The 21,777-nt window shown below is 38.6% G+C and overlaps 1 protein-coding gene across 3 annotated transcripts in view; it reads right to left on the reverse strand.

The window, feature by feature from the left end:
* Nucleotides 1-21,777, reverse strand: part of LOC150088195 (ankyrin repeat domain-containing protein 17-like) — a 1,023,061-nt gene that overhangs the window by 618,909 nt on the left and 382,375 nt on the right. For all 3 annotated transcript variants that reach the window (XM_090369376.1, XM_090369375.1, XM_090369377.1), the window contains exon 16: nucleotides 13,862-14,469. In XM_090369376.1, coding sequence (XP_090225502.1) covers nucleotides 13,862-14,469 — 608 coding nt within the window. The remainder of the gene's footprint in view (nucleotides 1-13,861; nucleotides 14,470-21,777) is intronic.

Here is a 21,777-nt window from a genome sequence, read left to right on the forward strand (position 1 = left end):
TTACAGATACTGAATGGAACTTATGGGATGGTCACTCATGTGCTAGCAAGAATTTTCTGGATTTCGTGGATGACTGTTTTCCACAGCAGCATGTTAGTGAGCAACAAGGGAGAGCAATACTCTTGATCTGATTATCAGTACTGATTCATCATGCATTAAGAATCTCCAGATAAAAGAACAACTACGTTGCAGTGGTCACAGGGTATAGATGTGGGATATACTGAGAGATGTTGTCTGCAATCATTAGAACCTATAGTGCTTAGTACTGTAATTTACTGAAAGATAGTGTCTGCAATTCTGCCCAGACAGGATAGGAGGGAGTATATGATGAGAGCCTTGCCGATCAATTTGGCCATGGAAAGATTGTGCAAGGCTCAAGGGGTAGAATTTTTTTAAGCCTGGTCTGTACTTGTTAAAAGGAGAGACTGCTTCTACAGGAATGGGATAACACTTATATATAAAGGGTGCAAGAGTATTTCCTGATGCTATCAAGGCAAGTTAGGTTGGTCAGAAAACTGCTAGCTTGGGGGATAAAAAGACTAATAGATTAACAGTTACAGTAGCCACGGGCAGGGGTGAAAGTGATTTTTGCACTGCTTCTATTGGAATGAGCAGCAGCTTGGAAAACATGATGCAGGGTATTTCAGAGACTGCTGGGAGTCATTGTGGTACAAGTAAACACATGGGTTGTGTTAGGGTAGCTAAGAATAGAAACAGGTGCATGCATACTTGCGTGTACACCAATGCTAAGAGTTTGGTAAATAAATTTGATGAATGTGAGGTATTGCTCAAAACATCAAAGGCAGATATTGTTGGGATATCAGAGACCTGGTGTCACACAGATATAAGGGATGCAGAACTGGAATTTGAGGAGTACAATGTGTACAGGAAGGATAGACAGAATAGGAAGGGAGGAGGGCTTATGCTATTAGTTAAGAAACACAAAATCCAATGAAGTGAAGCAAGTTGACATCGCTGGACAGTGCAGTGTCGAAACAGTTTGGTGTGACATAAGCATTGGGACATCAAAATTGAGAGTAGGAGTGTGTTATAGGCCTAATGACTCTGATGAGTATAATAAGAAACTGTAGGGGAAAATAGAGTAGACTAGAAAATCAGAGAAGCTTATAATGGGGGATTTTAATTTACCAGATATTGACTGGAATTTGTGGGTTGGTCACTCACATACTAGCAACGCTTTTGTGGATTTATTGCATGACTGTTTACTACATCAGCATGTTCGAGAGGCAACCAGAGGGAGTAATGCTTTTGATCTGATTATCAGTAGTGATTCTTCATGTATTAAGAATCTGCAGTTAAAGGTGTGTTGATCACAGTGTGTTGAAGTGGGATTTACTCAAAGAGGTAATTACCATCGGGGGTAAAGGGAAGGGTGTTTGCTTTCTAAAGGCGACTACGGTGGTCTGAGACAGAATTTAAATTCTATACGGTGGGACGAACTGATGATGTTACCAACAGCAAATTCAAAATGATAAGCATTCAAAGAATTTATCTTGGAAGCTAATAAGCTTTACATACCGGCTAAGAAATACTGTTCAGGGTTTAGGCCTAAATGGATGTCAGATGAACTAATGAGACATATGGCAGAGGGAAAAAAATGCATGGGATACATAAAAATTAAAGGGTCACATGGAAGCCTATGATATATATAGGCTGGTCTGTAGCCAAGTCACAAAGGAGATTAGACAGGCAAAGGCAGATTATGAGAAATCTTTGGCAAAGGATGCAAAGAAAAACAACAAAGAGTTCTTTACCTATGTAAACTCTAGATGGAAAGGGATGAATCAGATTGGTCCACTGGATATTGATGGTTCAACTGTTGATAAGCCTGCTCAGGTGGCTAACAAACTAAATGAGTATTTTGCATCTACATTCACCCATGATGATTTATTCAGGGAGGGGAATGCCAGAGGTGAAGTAAACTCTGGCAGTGAGCTAGATGATTTTGTAATAACTGAGAGGAAAGTGGAGGAGAAATTATTGAAGATAAACATAAAAAAGGCACCCGGGGTGGATGCGATCTAACCAGTTATATTAAAGGAGGCAGCAAAGGAAGTAAGCAAACCCTTAGCCATAATTATGTGAGCTTCTTTGGACTCAGGGGAGGTACCCATGGACTGGAGACTTGCAAATGTGACCCCAATTCACAAAGGAGGATCAAAAGGTGACACAAGTAATTATAGACCTGTTAGTTTAACTTCCGTACTAGGAAAATTAATGGAGGCACCCTTTGATCCTCCATTGCAGGAACTGCAGGAACATCTAGACAAAACTTCAGTTATAGCTCGGACACAGCATGGTTTTGTTAAGGGAAATTTTTGCCTGACCAATTTGATTGGATACTATGATGTGGTCACAAAGCAACTGTGTTGTGTGTTGTGTTGTTTGGTTTTTAGGAGCATTAGCAACTAAGGCCATATTGCTCCATATACGGTGGTCATTCCCTGACCTTTCCGCGTCCTCCGTATTTGGTGGTTCCCACCTGGCTACGGAATCGCATAACACACACACACACACACACACACACACACACACACACACACACACACACACACACACACACACACACACACACACACACACACAGGAACTGGATGCAGGGAATAACTTTGATATCATATATTTGGATCTTAGAAAGGATTCTGATACTGTTTCACATGGAAGACTGCTGCACAAATTGGAGCAGTGTGGCATTGGAGGCAAACTGCTATGGATAAAGGGATGGTTGAGTGTGAGAAGACAGAGGGTGGTAATCATTGGACACTGCTCATCGTGGAATAATGTTATTAGTGGAGTCCCTTAAGGTTCGGTATTGGGTCCATCATTGTTTTCTGTATTTATAAATGGTATTGATGATGGTATATCAAGCTTAATGCCCAGGTTTGCAGACGATACGAAGGTTAACAGAGTTGTTAAGGACAATAATGACAGTACGCTGCTGCTGCTGCTGCAACAGATCTAGAAAAGTTGAGCAGATGGGCTGAGAGGTGGCAAATGAAGTTTAACATTGACAAATGTAAAGTACTACATCCCCAGACTGACGTATCAACTCTGTGGTACTACATTGACAGTGGTAGAGAACGAAAAGGACATGGGGTTAATTGTGCAGGCAGATATGACGTTTTCTGAGCAGTGCAGATGGTCTGCAAGAGTAGCTCATAGTGTCTTTTCAATGATATAGAGGAATTTTTCTAGCAGGGGTAAGGAGGTGATTATTCCCTTAGAAGAAAGGTTTAAGTTTTGCAAATTACAGTGTCTGGAGACTAGGCACGTGCATGGTGATCTGATTCAGGTGTATAAAGCCTTGAATGGTTTGAGCATGCTCAATGTGATGGGATTCGTCCTCTTGTTCAGAGTAATCACCTGAGAGGACATAAATACAAATTGAGGAAAGACGGATGTAGGTTATATGTGCAGAAGTTTGCTTTTAGCCAGCAGGTAGTGAAACAGACTTCCGTCCTTTGTTGTGGAAGTTGATAATCTAAATAAATTTAAGGCTGAGCTGGACAGGTATTAAGGAACGAACGAACGGAAAGAATGTAGAGCTGTTGGAAGGAGTACAGAGAAGGGCAACAAGATTTGTGAAATGGAACGAAGGGTTGCTCTTATAAAGCCTTGAATGGTGTGGGCATGCTCAGTGCTGATGGGATTCTTCCTCCTGCTCAGAATAATCACCCAAGAGGGCATAAATTCAAACTGAAGAAAGACAGTTGTAGGATAGATGTGCGGAAGTTTGCCTTTAGCCAGCGGGTAGTTGATTGGTGGAACAGACTTGTGGAAGTTGTTAGCCTAAATAAACTTAAGGTTGGGGCTGGGCTGGACAGGTATTTGGAACGAACAGAGGGGTGAATTAGGAGTGGTTGGTGTTTTTTTTTTTGTTTTTTTTTTGGTGATGCTGCATAAGCTTGCATTGTATGCCTCTGCTAATGATAATGCTAAATACACAATATTTCTTTGGGATATTACTGAACAATATTGATAAAAAAAATTTAGCTTTACATCAAACATATGAAGGAAATATGGTTTTATGTTAAAGTATATCTAGCATTCTGTTTCATTTCACAGGTTTAATATGTTATCAGATTATCCCTATCAATGGTTGTTGCTTACACAGACATCTTGATCAGAACTATTTGAATCCATAGAGACCACTGAGTAACATTTGATCCAAAGCTTCAGTTTTATCAACATCTTGAAAACGTCACATCATGTGCAGCAAAGTCTTGGATGGCAAAAAGTGCCTCCTATACAGCAAAGACCACATAAGAGTTAGAAAGATATATCAGAACTATAATTGACACAATTGCTGTTTTTATGGATGTCTGCAGTCTTCTATATAATTAATCTCCTCCTTGCTGCAGAGTTCAGGCTGCTCAACTTGGCCAATTTGAAATATCGGCTTACACCACAGAAATGAAATTGGCTTTATCATCGTCCAGTGCAAACTGAGACTGCACAACAATTTATCACCATAAGGCTCTGAACTGGAGAGTTCTTCTGCCTGTTCTTTGAAGTATCATTATTTATCTCTTCTCAGGAATCCTCTGCACCTTGGATTGCCATTTTGAATGGCAGTGCAAGGTGCAGATCTTAGCGAATTAGCAGTTGATCATGAAATGTCAACAATCTCTTGGTTATTCATCAATTTCATGCACATTGAATTTAGAGTGTTATGGAGGGTATGGCATCTACAGCACTGATATTTCACAGAAGAGACGTCCCCTTACAGACTGTCAGTGTCTTTTTTTCTGTCTAATTTACATATAGACATCCCTCGCCAACTGCAGAGAATATGTTGCTGAAACACATTATGTTTGGCAAACTGCAGTTAGAGACTAAGGTTCTACTGAAAATAGGCAGTAGAGAAAAACAATAATTATGTCGATAAAATATACGAAAAAAAGAGTAAATTTCTTTAATATAAAGATACACATTTAGAGTTGATTCCAGGACTACTGTAGAAAAAAAGAAACAACCTAATATGAAACTAACGCCAGAAATCAATATATTGTTGATTTGCATCAGCATCGCAAACTAGATAATGACCATTGCCTAAGATCATTGTGGACTGACAAAATAAATAAGAGCAGGAGAATAGAGAGCGAGGTCAATTGCATTGGGCAAGTGGAAGTATGTATGTAATCCACTATTTAGATGTGTCAAATTTTACTTGTCAATTTTTTCCAAAAGTTATTTCTGTCTGTCCAGTGTCTGATTAAGGAGATAATATGCATTATCTCCTTCCCTTAATAAGGGAAAAGGTACTAGATACCAAGAAACTAGATTTTCAAATTTGGTTGAGATTTGTTGGCAGGACTATAGGTGTTGAAGGAATGAATGTGGGAGCTGATTTAAATTAGTAATATTCATTAGTAATGTATATTCATGAACACTACTAATGTTCATGGATATTATAACTGGATTATACTGGACAAGGAGATTCCAATTGTCACAAAGACAAGTGTAATATCCTCTACAATTCCACTGAAGGTATACGACACATTGTTTATTGCTCGGAGTGCATATTTCATATGCAATCTGAAAAATAAATGGCTAACTAAGGAACAACAGGATTTATTAAATTTAAGGGTAAAGTTTACATTGGTAGCTCGAAAACCTCCGATAGCAGAAATAACTATAGGTGTTGAAAAAGAGGTGAGCAAGTTACCAGCCGCTGTAGTTAATGAAATTCACACTAGAATCCCAGTGATTTTTGAGCCAGGCTCGTGCATCTCCTTCTAATCTCACCACAATCCACAGGAAGGCTCTTAAGGAGTTAAGATAGGATGACAGCATAATAGTTTTACTCGCAGACAAAGGGGGGGGGTCAATTGTGATCTTCAACAAAGTATATTACTATAACAAAGCCTGGGAACTATTCAATGATACGACAACTTATAAGATGATTCGTAGGAATCCCTTGGTAGGATATCAACAAAATTCTGCAAGGTTCGCTGAATGTCGGGAAGATCTCCAAGGATACCTATTGGACACTTCATGCCACAGGATGCCAGTTGACTACATTTTATGGCCTACCAAAAATTAATAAGGCAGGGATTCTGCTTAGGTCAATTGTATCATTTGTGGGCAGCCCTATGCATGCAGTCTTAGATTTTTAACTAAACTGATATCTCCTATTGTAGGATGTTCAAACTTTACCATCAAAGACAGCAGAGATTTTGTGTGATTTATACATACTCAGGTAATTGAAGACTGCGAGGCTATGTTGTCATTTGATGTGGTGTCTTTATTCATATGCATCCCCACTAAGCATGGTGATAAGTGTGTACGCATGGCATTGAAGAGGGGCTTTATTGAGTACAGAAGATATTTGTAGCGGTGAAGAATTATGTTTTTCTAGTACTACCATGTTATTTCAAGATAATATGTATAAGCTGGTTCACAGCACAGCTATGGGCTCTCCAATTAGTGCTGCTGTTGCAAGCTTAGTCATGGACGAGCTGGAATCCAGAATTTTTGATGGGTCTGCTCTGCCTCCCCCCATGGGTGGATGGAAACATTATGTTGACAATACATACACACAGGGGAGGAGAGGACGAGGTTCTCAGCTTCCTTCATGGCTTCTCTCCTTTCATTCAGTTCACCTCAGATGGGAAAAAGGGCAGTACTCTGTCTTTCCTGGATGTGTTGGTTTGTAGGGATAGCCTCAGAGTAAAAACGAGACTGTATAGGAAACCTATGTGCCGGGGACAACACACAACATGGCTTATTATAACATGGCACAGGTCAACAATCATAAGAACTGTGTAATTAGAGCCCTGTTTGATAGGGCTGTGTCCCACTGTATCTGCTCCTGTGATGATATAAGGGAAGAGATTAAACATGTCACAGCGGATCTCTGAGAATGCGGGTACCCCAAGAAGACCTTGGACAAACATATATCAGAAGCGGAAAATGGGTGAAAAGAGGTGTTCTCATCCATTGCCACTGCATATATTCTGAGTTTAAGAGAGATCTCTAGAATATTACGCACTTGTCAGACACACTGTGTGCAGCTGATAGGGTGAAGACTGCACAGTCGTGTCATAGGTAAAGTACCTATTGAGGGTACAAGTGGGGTCATATATAAGATCAAATAGCCAGACTGTGGAGAATACTAGGTTGGAAAGACAAAACGCAGGTTCAAAGATCATATGGGGGAAGATATTAATGCAATAAAGACTGCAGACTAGAGGAAACCTACTGTGGCTAAACACTTCTGAGAAGAGAACCACCAAATTTCTCCAGGTGATGCCATCATCGTTGATCTTTCACATAGGTATTGGAACTGCAAATGGCTCAAGAGCTTGCAGATTTCTTCTTCCGAACATAATAACATCAATAGAAATAGGGAAGGCCATATTCATCCTCTCTTTGACACTGCAATTCTTGGAGGTTATGAGCAGTTCCGTCAGGCACAATCCCAAGCCATTTCTGGTCTCCATGAAGGTGCTCATGTTCCTACAGTGAGGTGCTGCAAGGCATGATCTTACTGATGTTATTTACGTGTGTGCAGTGACAGTTAAGTTTTACTGTTGATAAAGGAGGTGGTCACCTTTAAAAGCTATGGTCGCTTTTATCATTTGTTTCATTGCAGTTATTATGAATAAGTATGGTCCTCAGTTTGCTTCAGAAGGATCTAACATTTTATCCATTTCGCTTCACAGAGAAGATACCTCAGAATTGGATCATGAGATGAACAGGATAGGTGGGATCACACTCAGAAACTTATTCAAGTAACGCTTTGCATTTCCCGATCAGTAAAAATTGGACGACTAAAGTGAGGGACTGAGTAAAACAAAATCAATTCGGAGTATTTGACATTGAAAATTAAGAGGAGAATTTATTGGATCCCAACTTTTTTTTTTTTTTTTTTTTTTTTTTTTTAACGAAAACCCCAAACACGAGAGGTATTAGAACCTATAGTACTTAGTACCGTGCTTGGGTTGGAGGTTGAAAAGATGAAAGAATATATTTGTTGACATTAGACTTGAACTTCTATAGACTGTAATTTTCAGGAATATATATGAAGGAATGTTGTTCCATAAAACAGCAGTTGAATGAATAAACAAGGAAGGTGAAAAGTTGGTTCTGTGAGATTGAAGTTGGACAGTAAATGGATGTTGGCTGGTGGCAGCACGTGTTCGGACTGTTTTGAAAGAGAGAGCGGGAATTATAGAAGACAATTCAGAAGAACAGTGCCCATGGAAGTATCTGAAGAAAAGGCATGCAGCAGAAACAGTACATCTATGAGACAGCGAGTGGAGAGACTCTGTCAGAGATGAGTCATTAATTAACCTAACTGCCCTCTTCTGAATGGAATCTAGAAGCCTGAGAGAGTTTTAGGGGCACTGCCCCAGATGTGGGAACAATATTCCATGGTAGGGCATTTTTTGCGATTTGTAAAGAGCTGTTTGGAAGAAAAATAACGCCGAGAGCGAAAGAGAAAAACCAAGTTTTTTACATGCAGAGGAAACAATATTTGTAATGGCCTTGTGCCAAGAGAGATTAGAAGTCAAGGTAATCCCCAAAAGAGATATATCATTTTGCCTATAAATTGAATTGGAGTGTCACCAAAGATAAGCATAGGAGCAGAAGAATCCTTTTTGCGAGTTATAAGCCAAGACTGAGTTTTAGAAGGATTGAAATCAATTAAGTTGTCTTTGTCCCACTGGAGAATTACCTGGAGATCGGCATTTAAAGAATTGGTAGTGGATATTCAAGAAGTTGAAGCTGATTGAGCAAGTGTGAAATATACAAAATGACTTACTGAATCTGCTTTAGTTTCCCAATTTGTAACTAAATGGGCATGCATATTGTGGCATTTAACTGTGAAACATGGGATTATGAATGGAAAGGCGAGCTTGAAGTTTTCTAGGGTCATCCAGGGGTGGTAAAAACAGGGACTGTGTTCTGGTGATGTTAATAATGCAATTTAGAAACCTTATACTCAGTAATTCTGAATGAACTTCTGGCTACTTGAGTTTGAAGCTTAATTACTGGGGGTGCAGTTTTGCAGTACTCTTTTTTTTTTTTTTTTTGAAGATCTCAGTGTCAGATCTTCTTTATAACCACTTTGGAGTTGGGATGATAGTTGGCGTATAAACTGATGTATCTATCCAGATTATCAAAGGAAATGAGAGCTTTATTTTCATCCAACTTGCAGGTTAATATTTTGGTATGATTACTATGTAGGAATTGGAAAAATTCAAAACTCCTCCCTGATCTTGATTCCATACAGGACTCATTCCCTTTGAGGAATTAGTCACCAAACTACAACCAAACCTACATAACAGCGTGTCCTGCCAACTTCATGATTCAAATCAACACTACCACCACATCCTGGAAGAGATAGGGGGGGGGAGCTTCAAAAATATTGATTGTGCATTACTGTTGATTCAAGGTTACTGATTAAAACCTTTAATACCTTTCTATAAATATAAACACAGTTTTCACTTGAGCAATTTTGGAACTGAATAGTTACTTCACTCAGGATTATATGTATAAAGGGCCTGTCTAGTGTTGCATAATTGTTTTAGTTACAATTCCTACACAAATATATGAATTGTCAAATTTTGCACCACTTTTTTCTATAAACTTTAAAATGTGGAATTGACTAAGAGTATCTAATATAAGAACATATAATTTTAAATATGTATTTTTTGGTTTAAATACCATGCAATCTTGATATAATGTGGGTGTCAGTGATAGCTTTAATATCCAAATCATAAGTGAAGCACATTAGTCATAAAATTTTATAATTTTTTCCCAGTTTTTTTTAACATAAATATACTTTACTTAATAAATAAATACTTTATTTACTAATGCTTTATGAGTATACAGAATAAACAACAAAGCATTAAAGTCTATATTATTCCCTTTACATTCCACTAATACACAATGTTGTTTGGACTTAAATTTTAAGATCGATTCTGAAATTGTCACATTATTTAGTTTGATAACAGCATAATTCTTAATAGTGATTAGATGTAATAACTGAAGGTGCTCACTGTCACTCTGTCATTCTAGCCATACCATCACTTCATTAATGTTTTCAAGCACTTTGTCAATTTCTGGTGCTTTTTTTTCCTTGCACGAATCAGCCACATTATCTTCTGATATCACTCCCTATGTCCTTGGCCTTCCATTTGTCAGTTGTCTTCCCGCTGTTCACAGAAACTGCAATTTCTTCTTGGTGGTGGTGGGAAGAGAATGATAAGAAACTAGACAAAAACTAGAATTATCCCATAGCAGATATTGCAGAAAACGTGAATATCTAAAGTGAAAAGTACATTATTCATATCCTTGCATCAATTATGTATTGAAGTTTTATGCATGTGATTGGGAATTTATATCATGAGATGAAGAGCATGAGAACAAATGAACGACAAGTAAAGAATCCATTCTGAATGGTCACCTTGACTTTAAGTTATGTAAAAACACAAATGAGGGGATGCAGCTGCATTGATTTCAGCTGACAAATTTAGTTGTCATAAAGACAACTGATGCATTGAACAACAGCTTCTTCTTCTTTGAAAGTTGTCACTTCATTCAGTGCTAACTCTAGAGAGAACAGAGATGGAGGCAAATTTTACAGATATGGATGAAAGAGTAAGTAGTATTCAGTGCTACTTCTAATGAGAAAAAAGATGGAGGCAAACTTTGCAGATAAGGAAGAAAGATTGTAAGTAGCATCAGGATAACCTTTATTATTTTGACTTTTTGAAGAGAGGCAGATATGTGCTTGATTAAATTACTTTTCTTTTAGATAAAATGTAATAGGTATAAACTAAATAAATCCTTCATAAACAGAACTTGCTTATGATCTTAGATTTTCCCAATTTCAATCAGCCCACAATTATCCCAAATCAAGTCCAAATGTAATACGGCACCACTGCTGGCTAATATGGCCTGTCCTCAAATCTTGTGAAGTTCAAATAGTGATTACACTCTTAACAAAATGAATCAACACAGTAAAGCAATATGCAGCTTCAAAAGCTGTCACAATCACTACCTACTCCAGAGTCTGTCCACCAGACTCTGGAGTGGGTAGTGATTGCGACTCTCCTAAATTCTAACAAGCACTTTAAGCTAAAGCAGTGCCTCTATAAGAACTGAAAACAATCTGGAAACATCAGCACTGGTCCATACATCATTCAGCCACTGCCAAGCATCTTCAATTCTGGACTCTCAAAATGTACTTTTCCTCTTGAATGGAATATTATCTGGTGAGGCCAATTCCTGAAGTTCAAACACCAATGCTGGAAAAGCATTTTATACCTATTTCAATTATATCTTCAGAAATTACTAGGAGAATTCTTCTGCCTGTTTTCCTCAAGCAGATTCTTCCAGATGCTCCACCCAAAATTCATTGCCAAATAGATCAACAGTTACCAATCTCCTTAGTACCACCCATAGCATGCTTCACATATGGGGAGACAAGAGTTCACCATCACTTATATTGACACCACTGCATTGTTTCTGGTGGCATTTGAGGACCTTCAATCCTTTGACTGTTTGAGGACCACTTCACCACAGGCAGAGACACACTATACTTCCTTTCATCACTTTTTCTTGAGCATTCAATAGCACTTTATGCTCATGATAAATTTTTGTCATATGGATATCTACAAGCATTGCACAAAGAGGCATCCTACCTGGACTCTCCTCTTTACTCCTAATTTCTTCAAAGATCAGATATGCTATTGTTGATGATAACAAAACTATTACCCCCCATCAAAACCAACGCTGATCTTGTTGAGAACACAGATGATATCAACTGTGTACTTTTAATCACTTGCGACTTACTTCAAATAGTTTGGCCTTGACATCAACTAGCAAAGTCAGAATGCATGCTCTAATCCTTGATGAACAACCCAGCTACAATCTCAGCAGTGCTTAGAAAAGCTTCAGTTTCAGCCATATTTACCCACTGTGATTTAAGGTATGTATTTGATACCAAACTAAGACTCAACCATTACACTGACAAATTCCTCAACTGTAATGCATACCTCAAGTGAAAAACAAAACATTAAAAAATTGCATTACATCTCAGATAAGGCCATAATAACAGCTAAATATGTAGTCTGTTTATATCCTCTAGTACTTTATGCTGCAGAGATCTTGGCTTTGGCCGCATTAATCATTATAAAACAGATTTTTGCAGAATTCTGGCTCCTCAAGGGCAATCTACAAACATAGTATCCCGCCATTGTTGAGCTCCAACAATGCCCTGGCCCTAGGTAATCCTCCTTTTAGGTGAAAGGAGACTTATTACAGTAAGGCTGATCACTACATGTGATCATCTTTCACAGTGAAAACAGCTTCACACAGCTGCATCCACCACCACATTATGTTGGTCATTTATAATGAGGACTATGTCACTCCCAATGTGACCCTTTGTTTGATGACAACATCTCAACTTGCCCTATCCACTCTTAGTCAATCTGATACCAATCCCAGCTGTGGATTTCTCACAAAGAGAATTCACCAAATTTGATCTCCACCACTGTTCAGACCTCACACTGTTTTAGCAATCATGCATCAAAAATGGCTCCACACAGCTGCAACCACCACGATATTATGATGGCCATTTCTAATCAGGACCCAGTTACTGCCAACGTGATACTCTTTTCTTTTGATGGCAACATCCCAACTTGCCTTGCCTTGTCCATCCTCAGTCATCTTGATATCAGTCCAGGCTGTGGATTTCTCACAATGTGGATTCATCAAAATCTCTGCTACTGTTCAAGCCTCATACTGTTTGGTCAGGCATTACTGACATTACAAACCTAAGTGGTAGATGACTTTCATCAACCGGTGAAATACCACCACTTTGCTTATTGGAGGCTTGCAGTGGTGAAACCCATGTTTAGTCTCTAGAGCAAAGTTTCCGGCACCCCCTCCCCCCCATACTTCTCCTTCAACCCATGCATGGTACTAAGTACTATAGGTTTTGATACCTTTCATGTTTGGGGTTTTCATAAAAAAAAAAAAAAAAAAAAACTTACTACTATGGAAACTGTTTATAAAGGCTCATGCACACCATGAACTATCAAATGGGGCGACACACTCCACTCAACCTCAGAGAGCTGTGAATCTCAATATTGGGCTAATCCAACCAATTTCTGAATTTAAATTTGTTATTCCCACCATTTCTGAATTTAGACATTCTGTCTATGCTTTTTAACATGTCCTGTCTAGTCTATAGCATCTTTGTTAATTCAGAAAATCCCTGTAATATCCCTGTTTGTAAACCTCTGGCCAAACAGCAGTGAAGAACTTTGCATCACCATTCCATGTGAACAGTTGGAAATAAAAATATTCTCCTCTCTCTCTCATCAACAGAATCTTTCAGTTCTGTATACCCACCACCACCTTAATTTTTAGGCATATAAAACTGAAAAATGGTATTGGTAAATTCTCATAAGCTATGGCAGTAGCTTATGTGAATAAACAACTGCTATAGCTTACATATGTGGTAACAAATGAAACAGAAGTGTACAGACTGCTAGCCACCTTCTACCAGTTATGTCAGCAAGTCAGAGCACTAAGCACCTGTATGCATGCTAGAAAAAATTGCAAGGGCCAATGCATCTACTATTTTGTAGCACATAAGGAAATTTACTTTATAGTGCAAATATTCTTTAAGTTGCTTATATATAATTTTGCTATACAACTGTTAGATGTAATTCTTATTATTATAATTTTTGACATATCCCATAGAGGGTATATCTGTGGACCCCAAATGGGAACCACAGTTATGGAATACATATACTGATTTTTAAAAGAATTTTGTACAAAAAAATAAAATAAAATAAATAAATAAAGATTAACAAACCTCATATCGACCACCTGAACAAGCCAGAGAAAGTGCAGTGTCTTTGGTACGTTCAGATTGAGCTTCAATATCTGCACCATGATTAAGCAGGATTTCCACAACTCCAGCATGCCCTGCAGTTGCAGCAAGCATGAGAGGAGTAAAACCCTTTTTGTCTCTGTGTTCAATATCGGCGCCACGGGATAAAAGCAAACTTACTAATTCTTCATGTCCACCTGCACAAGCTAATGTCAAGGCAGTATCATGATTACTATCTGTCTGAGAATTCAGATCAATAGGTGGATAGAGTGGTGGTGGAGCTGGGGAAGCTTGACTTGCTGTGGCATGAGTTAATGGGTACCTCGGAGTCAGCATTCTTGCTGTGGTAGGTGTAACAGCTGTGGGCACACAAGAAGTTACTGCAGGAGTTAGAGAATGGAAGGTCAAGGGTAATGTTGTTGAAGGACTAGTGCCCGTTGGAAGAGATGTCATTGTTAACCCCACTCCAACTCCCATCCCTACACCAACACCAGATGTTGCAACACCAAGACATGGATCCACGCAATGTGCAGTTGAGGCCTGCTGAGCGATGGCCATCTGGGGTGTTCCAGCAAGTTGGGTTGTTGGTCCTATAAAGCAACATTAGAGAATTATTAATAAAATAATTTGAATAACTAATTTCCAGCAAGATATTTAACACAAACATGCACATTAATTGATCCTTCAAATAATCTTCTATAAAATTCAAATTAATGAGGGTTTCACAAAACTACTGCCCTAGGGTTGCAGACATAATTATTTTCAAACAATAGTATTCAATAAGACAATTTTTTCCTGCAATAAATATACAATTTATTGTATATTTTTATACATAAAATATACAAAGTGCTGACATATTTGTATCATGATCAGGAATCCACATGTTAAGTAAGGAAAATGGAAGAAGATGCACCTCAAAATCAAGCAAAAAAGCTAAAATTATTATTGAAAATTTATTTTTTGCTCAAAGTGTGAATACTCCACAAAATGTTTCTTGAAACTCACTGGACGCCTGCAAGAAACAATGTGCAATTTATCCCAGCAATTTGAAGAGCAAGGCAGAGTAAAGGAACAAAATGGATATTGCACTCACCCAGAGGTCATTCTGAAAATATTGAAACACTTCAAGAAGAAATGCAATGTACTCCAAGAACGACAAGATAAGCAGCTCACGAACTACAGAATATCTCTCTGTTTCGTTCTGAAAATCCTTCAGCTGGATTGGAAAACACTAATACAGGATTACAGTGCTATATAAAACTTAAAAAAAAATGATATGCAGAGTAAGCTCCAATATGAAGTACAGACAAATTGAAAAAATGCAGCATCCGACAACATTAGGTTTAAAGGTAAAACTTATTTTAATTTGAAAGGGTGCGACAAACAAGACTGTGATTTTCTGTTTCAGCAACAGAATCACTGAACCAGCTCAATGAGGGGAGTAGTCATGAAGAGAACATGACTGCCGGGGTAAACCTATCAAATTATGGTTTAGAGCAGGGGACGGCAAACTTTTTTTGGAAAGGGCCAGATCGTAAAATCTTTAGGCTCGGCGGGCCAGGTAGCAAGCTCGAAGATATTTACATGGGTAATTCTTCTTATACAGCAACAACAAAAAAAAAAAAAAAAACAGCATTAGCATTAGCAGAGGCATTTGATGAAAGAAAGCAAGCTTATGCAGCATCAGCCAAAAAAAAAAAAAAAACCCCACTTCACCCCTCTGTTCGTTCAAAATACCTATCCAGCGGAGCCTTAAACTTATTTAGGCTATCAACCTCCACCACAAGGGATGGAAGTCTGTTCCACCAACCAACCACCCACTGGCTAAAGGCAAATTTCCGCACGTCTATCCTACATCTGTCTTTCCTCAATTTGAATTTATGCCCTCTCAGGTGATTTTTCTGAGCTAGAGGAAGAATCCCATCAGCATTGAGCATGCTTAAACCATTCAAGGCTTTATACACCTCTATCAGATCACCTCGCTGGTGCCTAGTCTCCAGACACTGTAATTTGCAAAACTTAAGCCTTTCTTCGTAAGAGCACCGCTTTGTTCCATTCACTAATCTTGTTGCCCTTCTCTGTACTCGTTCCAGCAGCTCTACATCCTTCTTGAAATGAGGCCTCCAGACCTGTATACAGTACTCTAGGTGTGGCCTCACCATTGCCTTATACAATAGAATAATCACCTCCTTATCCCTGCTGGAAAAATTCCTGTATATCATTGACAATACTCCATGAGCTACTCTTGCAGCCCATCTGCACTGCTCAGAGAACTTCATATCTGCCTGCACAACCACCCCCAAGTCCCTTTCATTCTCAACCACTGTCAGTGTAGTACCACAGAGTTGATATGTTGCTCTGGGGTTGCTGTTTCCCATGTGTAGTACTTTACATTTGTCAATGTTAAACTTCATTTGCCACCTCTCAGCCCATCTGCTCAACCTTTCCAGATCCTGTTGCAGTAGCATAGTGTCAGTAGTGTCCTTGACAACCCTGCCAACCTTTGTATCGTCTGCAAACTTGGACATTAAGCTTGATATACCATCATCAATATCATTTATAAATACAGAAAACAATAATGGACCCAACACTGAGCCCTGAGGGACTCCACTAATAACATTAGTCCACGATGAGCAGTGTCCATTGATTACCACTCTCTGTCTTCTCCCCCTCAACCACCCCTTTATCCATAGCAGCAATTTGCCTCCAATGTCACACTGCTCCAATTTGTGTAGCAGTCTTCCATGTGCAACAGTATCAAAAGCCTTTCTAAGATCCAAGTATATAATATCAAAGTTATTCCCTGCATCCAGTTCTTTTGTGACTGCATCATAGTATCCAATCAAGTTGGTCAGGCAAGACATCCCCTTAACAAAACCATGCTGTGTCTGAGCTATAACTGAAGTCTTGTCTAAATGATCCTGCAGTGCTTCTTTAACCAGTGCCTCCATTAATTTTCCTCGAACAGAAGTTAAGCTCACAGGTCTATAATTACTTGTGTCAGCCTTTGATCCTCCTTTGTGAATTGGGGTCACATTTGCACATTTCCAGTCTATGGGTACCTCCCCTGAGTCCAAGGAAGCTCTCATAATTATGGCTACGGGTTTGCTTACTTCCTTTGCTGCCTCCTTTAATATAACTGGATAGATCCCATCTACCCCAGGTGCCTTTCTTGTGTTTATCTTCAACAGTTTCTCCTCCACTTTACTCCCAGTTATTTCAAGATTCTGTAGCTTACTGCTAGAGTTGAATACACCTCTGGCATTCCCCTTGCTGAATAACTCCTCATGTGTGAATGTCGATGCAAAATATTCATTTAGTTTGTTAGCTACCTGAGCAGGATCATCAACAGTTGACCCATCAATATCAAGTGGACCAATCTGATTCATCCCCTTCCTTCTAGAGTTTACATAAGTAAAGAACTCTTTGCTGTTTTTCTTTGCATCCCTTGCCAAGGATTTCTCGTAATCTGCCTTCGCCTGCCTAACCTCCTTTGTAACTTGGTTGCATATCAACTTGTATCTATCATAGGCTTCTGTGTCATGTGTTAATTTGTAAGTATCCCATGCATTTTTCTTCTCTGCCATATGCCTCATTAGTTCATCTGACATCCATTTTGGCCTAAACCTTGAACAATATTTCTTAGTTGGTATGTAAAGCCTAGTAGCTTCCAAGATAAGTTCTTTGAATGCTTCCCATTTTGAATTTGCTGTTGGTAACATCTTCAGTTGGTCCCACTGTATAGCATTTCAATACTATCTCAGTCCGTCGTAGTCGCCTTTACGGAAGCAATAACCCTTCCCTTTACTCCTAATGGTAGTTACCTCTTTGAGTAAATCCCACTTCAGCACACTGTGATCACTGCCACCTAGTGGTTCATTTATCTGCAGATTCTTAATGCATGAAGAATCACTGCTGTTAATCAAATCAAGAGTATTACTCCCTCTAGTTGCCTCCCGAACATGCTGATGTAGAAAACAATCATCCAATAAATCCACAAAAGCCCTGCTAGTGTGTGAGTAACCAGCCCCCAAATTCCAGTCAATATCTGGGAAATTAAAATCTCCCATTATAAGACTCTCTGATTTACTGGCCCACTCTATTTCCCTGTACAGTTCCTTATTATACTCATCAGAGTCATTAGGCCTCTAGCACACTCCTACTCTCAATTTTGATCTCCCAATGCTCATGTCACACCAAACTGACTCAACACTGCACTGTCCAGCGATGTCGACTGGCTTCACTTCCTTGGTTTTTATGTGTTTCTTAACTAATAGCATAACCCCTCCCCCCTTCCTATCCTGTCTATCCTTTCCGTAGACGTTGTACTCCCCAAATTGCAGTTCTGCCTCCCTTATATCTGTGTGACACCACGTCTCTGATATCCCAACAATATCTGCCTTTGATGTTTTGAGCAATACCTCAAATTCATCAAATTTATTTACTAAACTCCTAGCATTGGTGTACACGCAAGTATACCTGCACCTGTTTCTATTCTTAGCTACCCTAACACAACCCATGTGTTTTCTTGTACCGCAATGGCTCCCAGCAGTCTCTGAAATACCCTACATCTTGTTTTTCAGGCTTCTGCTCATTCTAATAGAAGCAGTGCAAGAATTCCTTTCACCTCTGCCAGTGGCTACTGTCAATTTATTGGTCTTTGTCTCCCCCAAGCTAGCAGTTTTCTGACCCACCTAACACTGCCTCGATAGCATCAGCAAATATTCTTCCACCCTTTCTATTTAAGTGTATCCCATCCTTGTAGAAGCAATCTCTCCTGTTAACAAGTACAGTCCAGGCTGAAAAAAATTCTACCCCTTGAGCCTTGCACAATCTTTCCAGGGCCGAATTGATCGACAAGGCTCTCATCATATACTCCCTCCTATCGTGTCTGGGCAGAATTGCAGACACTTTCAAATTCAACCCTAATTCTCGGCTTTTGTTCAACAGTGACCTGTACTTGTTAAGTAATTCTGCCAGTCTCCTACTCTTAATATTATTAGTGCCAACGTGTACAGCTATATCACCTTTTGTGCCCTTAAAAGATGATATTCGCTCTTCAATGTCATCAACCTTTGCCCCTGGCAGACACCCTGGTCCTGTTCCACCTATCTTTTTTACAAAGCATGTTCCCCGTTTCCCTGACAATAGAACAGGTTCGAACAGGTTCAAAATCTTTTTATTAGGATGTGATATTTTACATAATATTTATACACATGCTAACACTTACAAAAAAAATGAATAAAATATTTCTATTTATTAATAAACATATTATAGAACTTAAATTTTTGTACTAATGCGATGAATGTAATTGTTTTTTCTGAGATAATATTTCATCATACTGGAGTTCGAAGTTAGTACTTCCTATCATTAAAGTTGTTTGCAAATGGTCATCCGTTAATAATGATCTGTATTGTGATTTTACATATTTCATTTTCGAAAATGTCTTTTCACATTGGTAAGTACTCCCAAATACAGATATAAATCCCAGTGCATATGATTTTAATTGACCGTATTTATCTTCCAAAAGCTATTTATAGAATTGGGTTAGATCCATTTCTTTAAACCTAACCTTTAGCATATCAATCACTTCCAATAGAAGTTCTGATTGTACAGTCTGTACAATTTTGGCTGTACAATTGCTCCTCAATTGTACAGCCAAATGGATTTTGAAATATGGAAATGTCTTTTGCACTTGCATCAAGATGTGAAAAACGCTGTTGTAACTGTAGTTTAAGTTCAGAAAATATATCCGCCGCGAATTTTTTTGAGAATGGGGATTTCGCTAATATCTGAAATTTTTTTATAGCATGGAAAATGATCAAACTTGGTTAATGTGATTTGCGTTTCAAATAATGCAAATTTTTTACAATATGACTTTAGAATAGAATACGTTTCACATATGAGCACTGTTTTCCCCTGTAATTTTAAGTTAAATTCGTTAAGATATCCCACGATGTCTGTAGCAAATGCTAATTTCCATAGCCATTCATTGTTAGATAACAGTGAATGTGGGCAGTTTTTCTCATTTAGAAAAATTTCTATTGCTTCTCTGAGTTCAAAAAATCTCAATAAAACTTTTCCATTGTTGAGCCATCGAACTGCTGTATGGTAGGGCAAATCAGGATATTCGGCTTCAATCTCTAATAAAAAATCACGAAACTGACGATGGTTAAGTTCACGAGAGCGAATAAAGTTAACCGCTGACACAACTGGTTCAATAACACGACAGATTGAGGTGTTTCCCACAAAGAGCCTGCTGGTGAATAATACAATGAATTACCAGAGGTTTTGAACATTTAGTTTCCTCACAAGCCTTAAAAAACCTCAAACTCAATATTGACTCCTTGAATAAACAGCAACAATTAGAAGCTATTGTGTCATTACATAATAAACATGATACTTTGTCATTTATTTCTATGACAAAATAATTAACACTCCATTCAGCTTTAAAAGCATGACATTCGAAGTCCACTTTTCTCTTCATATTTGGTCTTGAGGATGACATGGAAATGGTGAGTAATAAATAAAAGGGGGAAAAAAGATCGCAGAGCGCCGTGACAGGCAATACCACGTGCACCGCTAAAGCAAAACTGAGAGAAATGCTGGTAGACGACAGAATGCGAATATGCAACGGCAGTAGTGCCACGTGCGGTCATTATCGACTATCGGCTATTGGAGTCAGTAATTTGATTTATTTTTAATTTTTTTCATGTAAAAAAACAATGTTAACCCGCGGGCCAAATCCGGCCCGTGGGTCGTAGTTTGCCGGCCCCGTTTAGAGGGTTCCCTCTTCAACAGAACTATTAACTCCCAAAGGTATTACATATGCATTAGAATGCTTTGTCACTGCCAGTTCACAGTAACCTGGCCACCCATGTGCAAGCTGTGATATTTGCAAAATGGTGCCATATTGCATATCACTACATATCATGTGGATTTTCTGCACACTATTTTAGCCATCACTTTGTTAACCAGTTATCCTGATCATACAACTGTAGGTAAGCATTTTTTCCAGTATCTGACCCCAGACTTGAACAAATGTGACATTCTCTTGAATTGTTCCACAGATAACTTGGAAAAAGATCTAAACCTCCCAAATTCTTTCTCTTTCATTTCACGAATATGTGTGGTCTCAGTTCCAATCTCAAGTACCAAAGCCGGTACCTGTGCATACATCCATTATGATATTCCCTGTCCCAGAATTTGAAATCTCCTCATTTAAATCTTGTCTGGTATAAAATCTCTCTATCCCCATTCCGTCAATTCATCTATTACCTCTATCATCCTCCCAACTCCACTAATCACATGGAACATTTTTGACTTCCCTTTCTTTAAACTTGATTTTCTCTAATCCAACTTTCCAACAGTGAGTCAATTTTCCTCTGAAATTTCAATATTCACACTCCAGCTTGCTTCAGTTTTCTGGTCACACAAATCCAGCTGGTTAAGATGCTGCAATTAGCAATTACTAATGAACTCATACCAAATATTCATTTGCCTAACAAACTCCTAACCAAACAGCAAACACAACTAATCTTTTTTTCACAAACAATCCTTCCAAATACACAGTCAAGGTGAGTAGCCCTTCAGGCACCTCAAGACAACTTGTTGATGGTCTCTCCACCAATGTAGCCTTTCTCTTATGGTTATTCTCAACCTTATGTTGTTTGGAATTACAAGAATGCAAAATGGAATGATTTGTAAGATTTCTGTTCTTCTTTTCCTTGGGTGGATTACTGTTTTAAGTCTGATGTCAATGTTTGTGCAGAGCATTTCAGTGAAATTATTGTTCCAGGGATGAAACTCCTTTATTCCACATCCCACCTTAAACTATAATCTTTTATCTAAACTCTGGTCTTCTGATAAATGTGTTATGGCTGTTCAAGGTAAGAAAG

The sequence above is a fragment of the Mastigoproctus giganteus genome, chromosome 3, assembly GCF_048544385.1.
Source record: "Mastigoproctus giganteus isolate SK-2022 chromosome 3, ASM4854438v1, whole genome shotgun sequence".
Taxonomy (NCBI): domain Eukaryota; kingdom Metazoa; phylum Arthropoda; class Arachnida; order Uropygi; family Thelyphonidae; genus Mastigoproctus; species Mastigoproctus giganteus.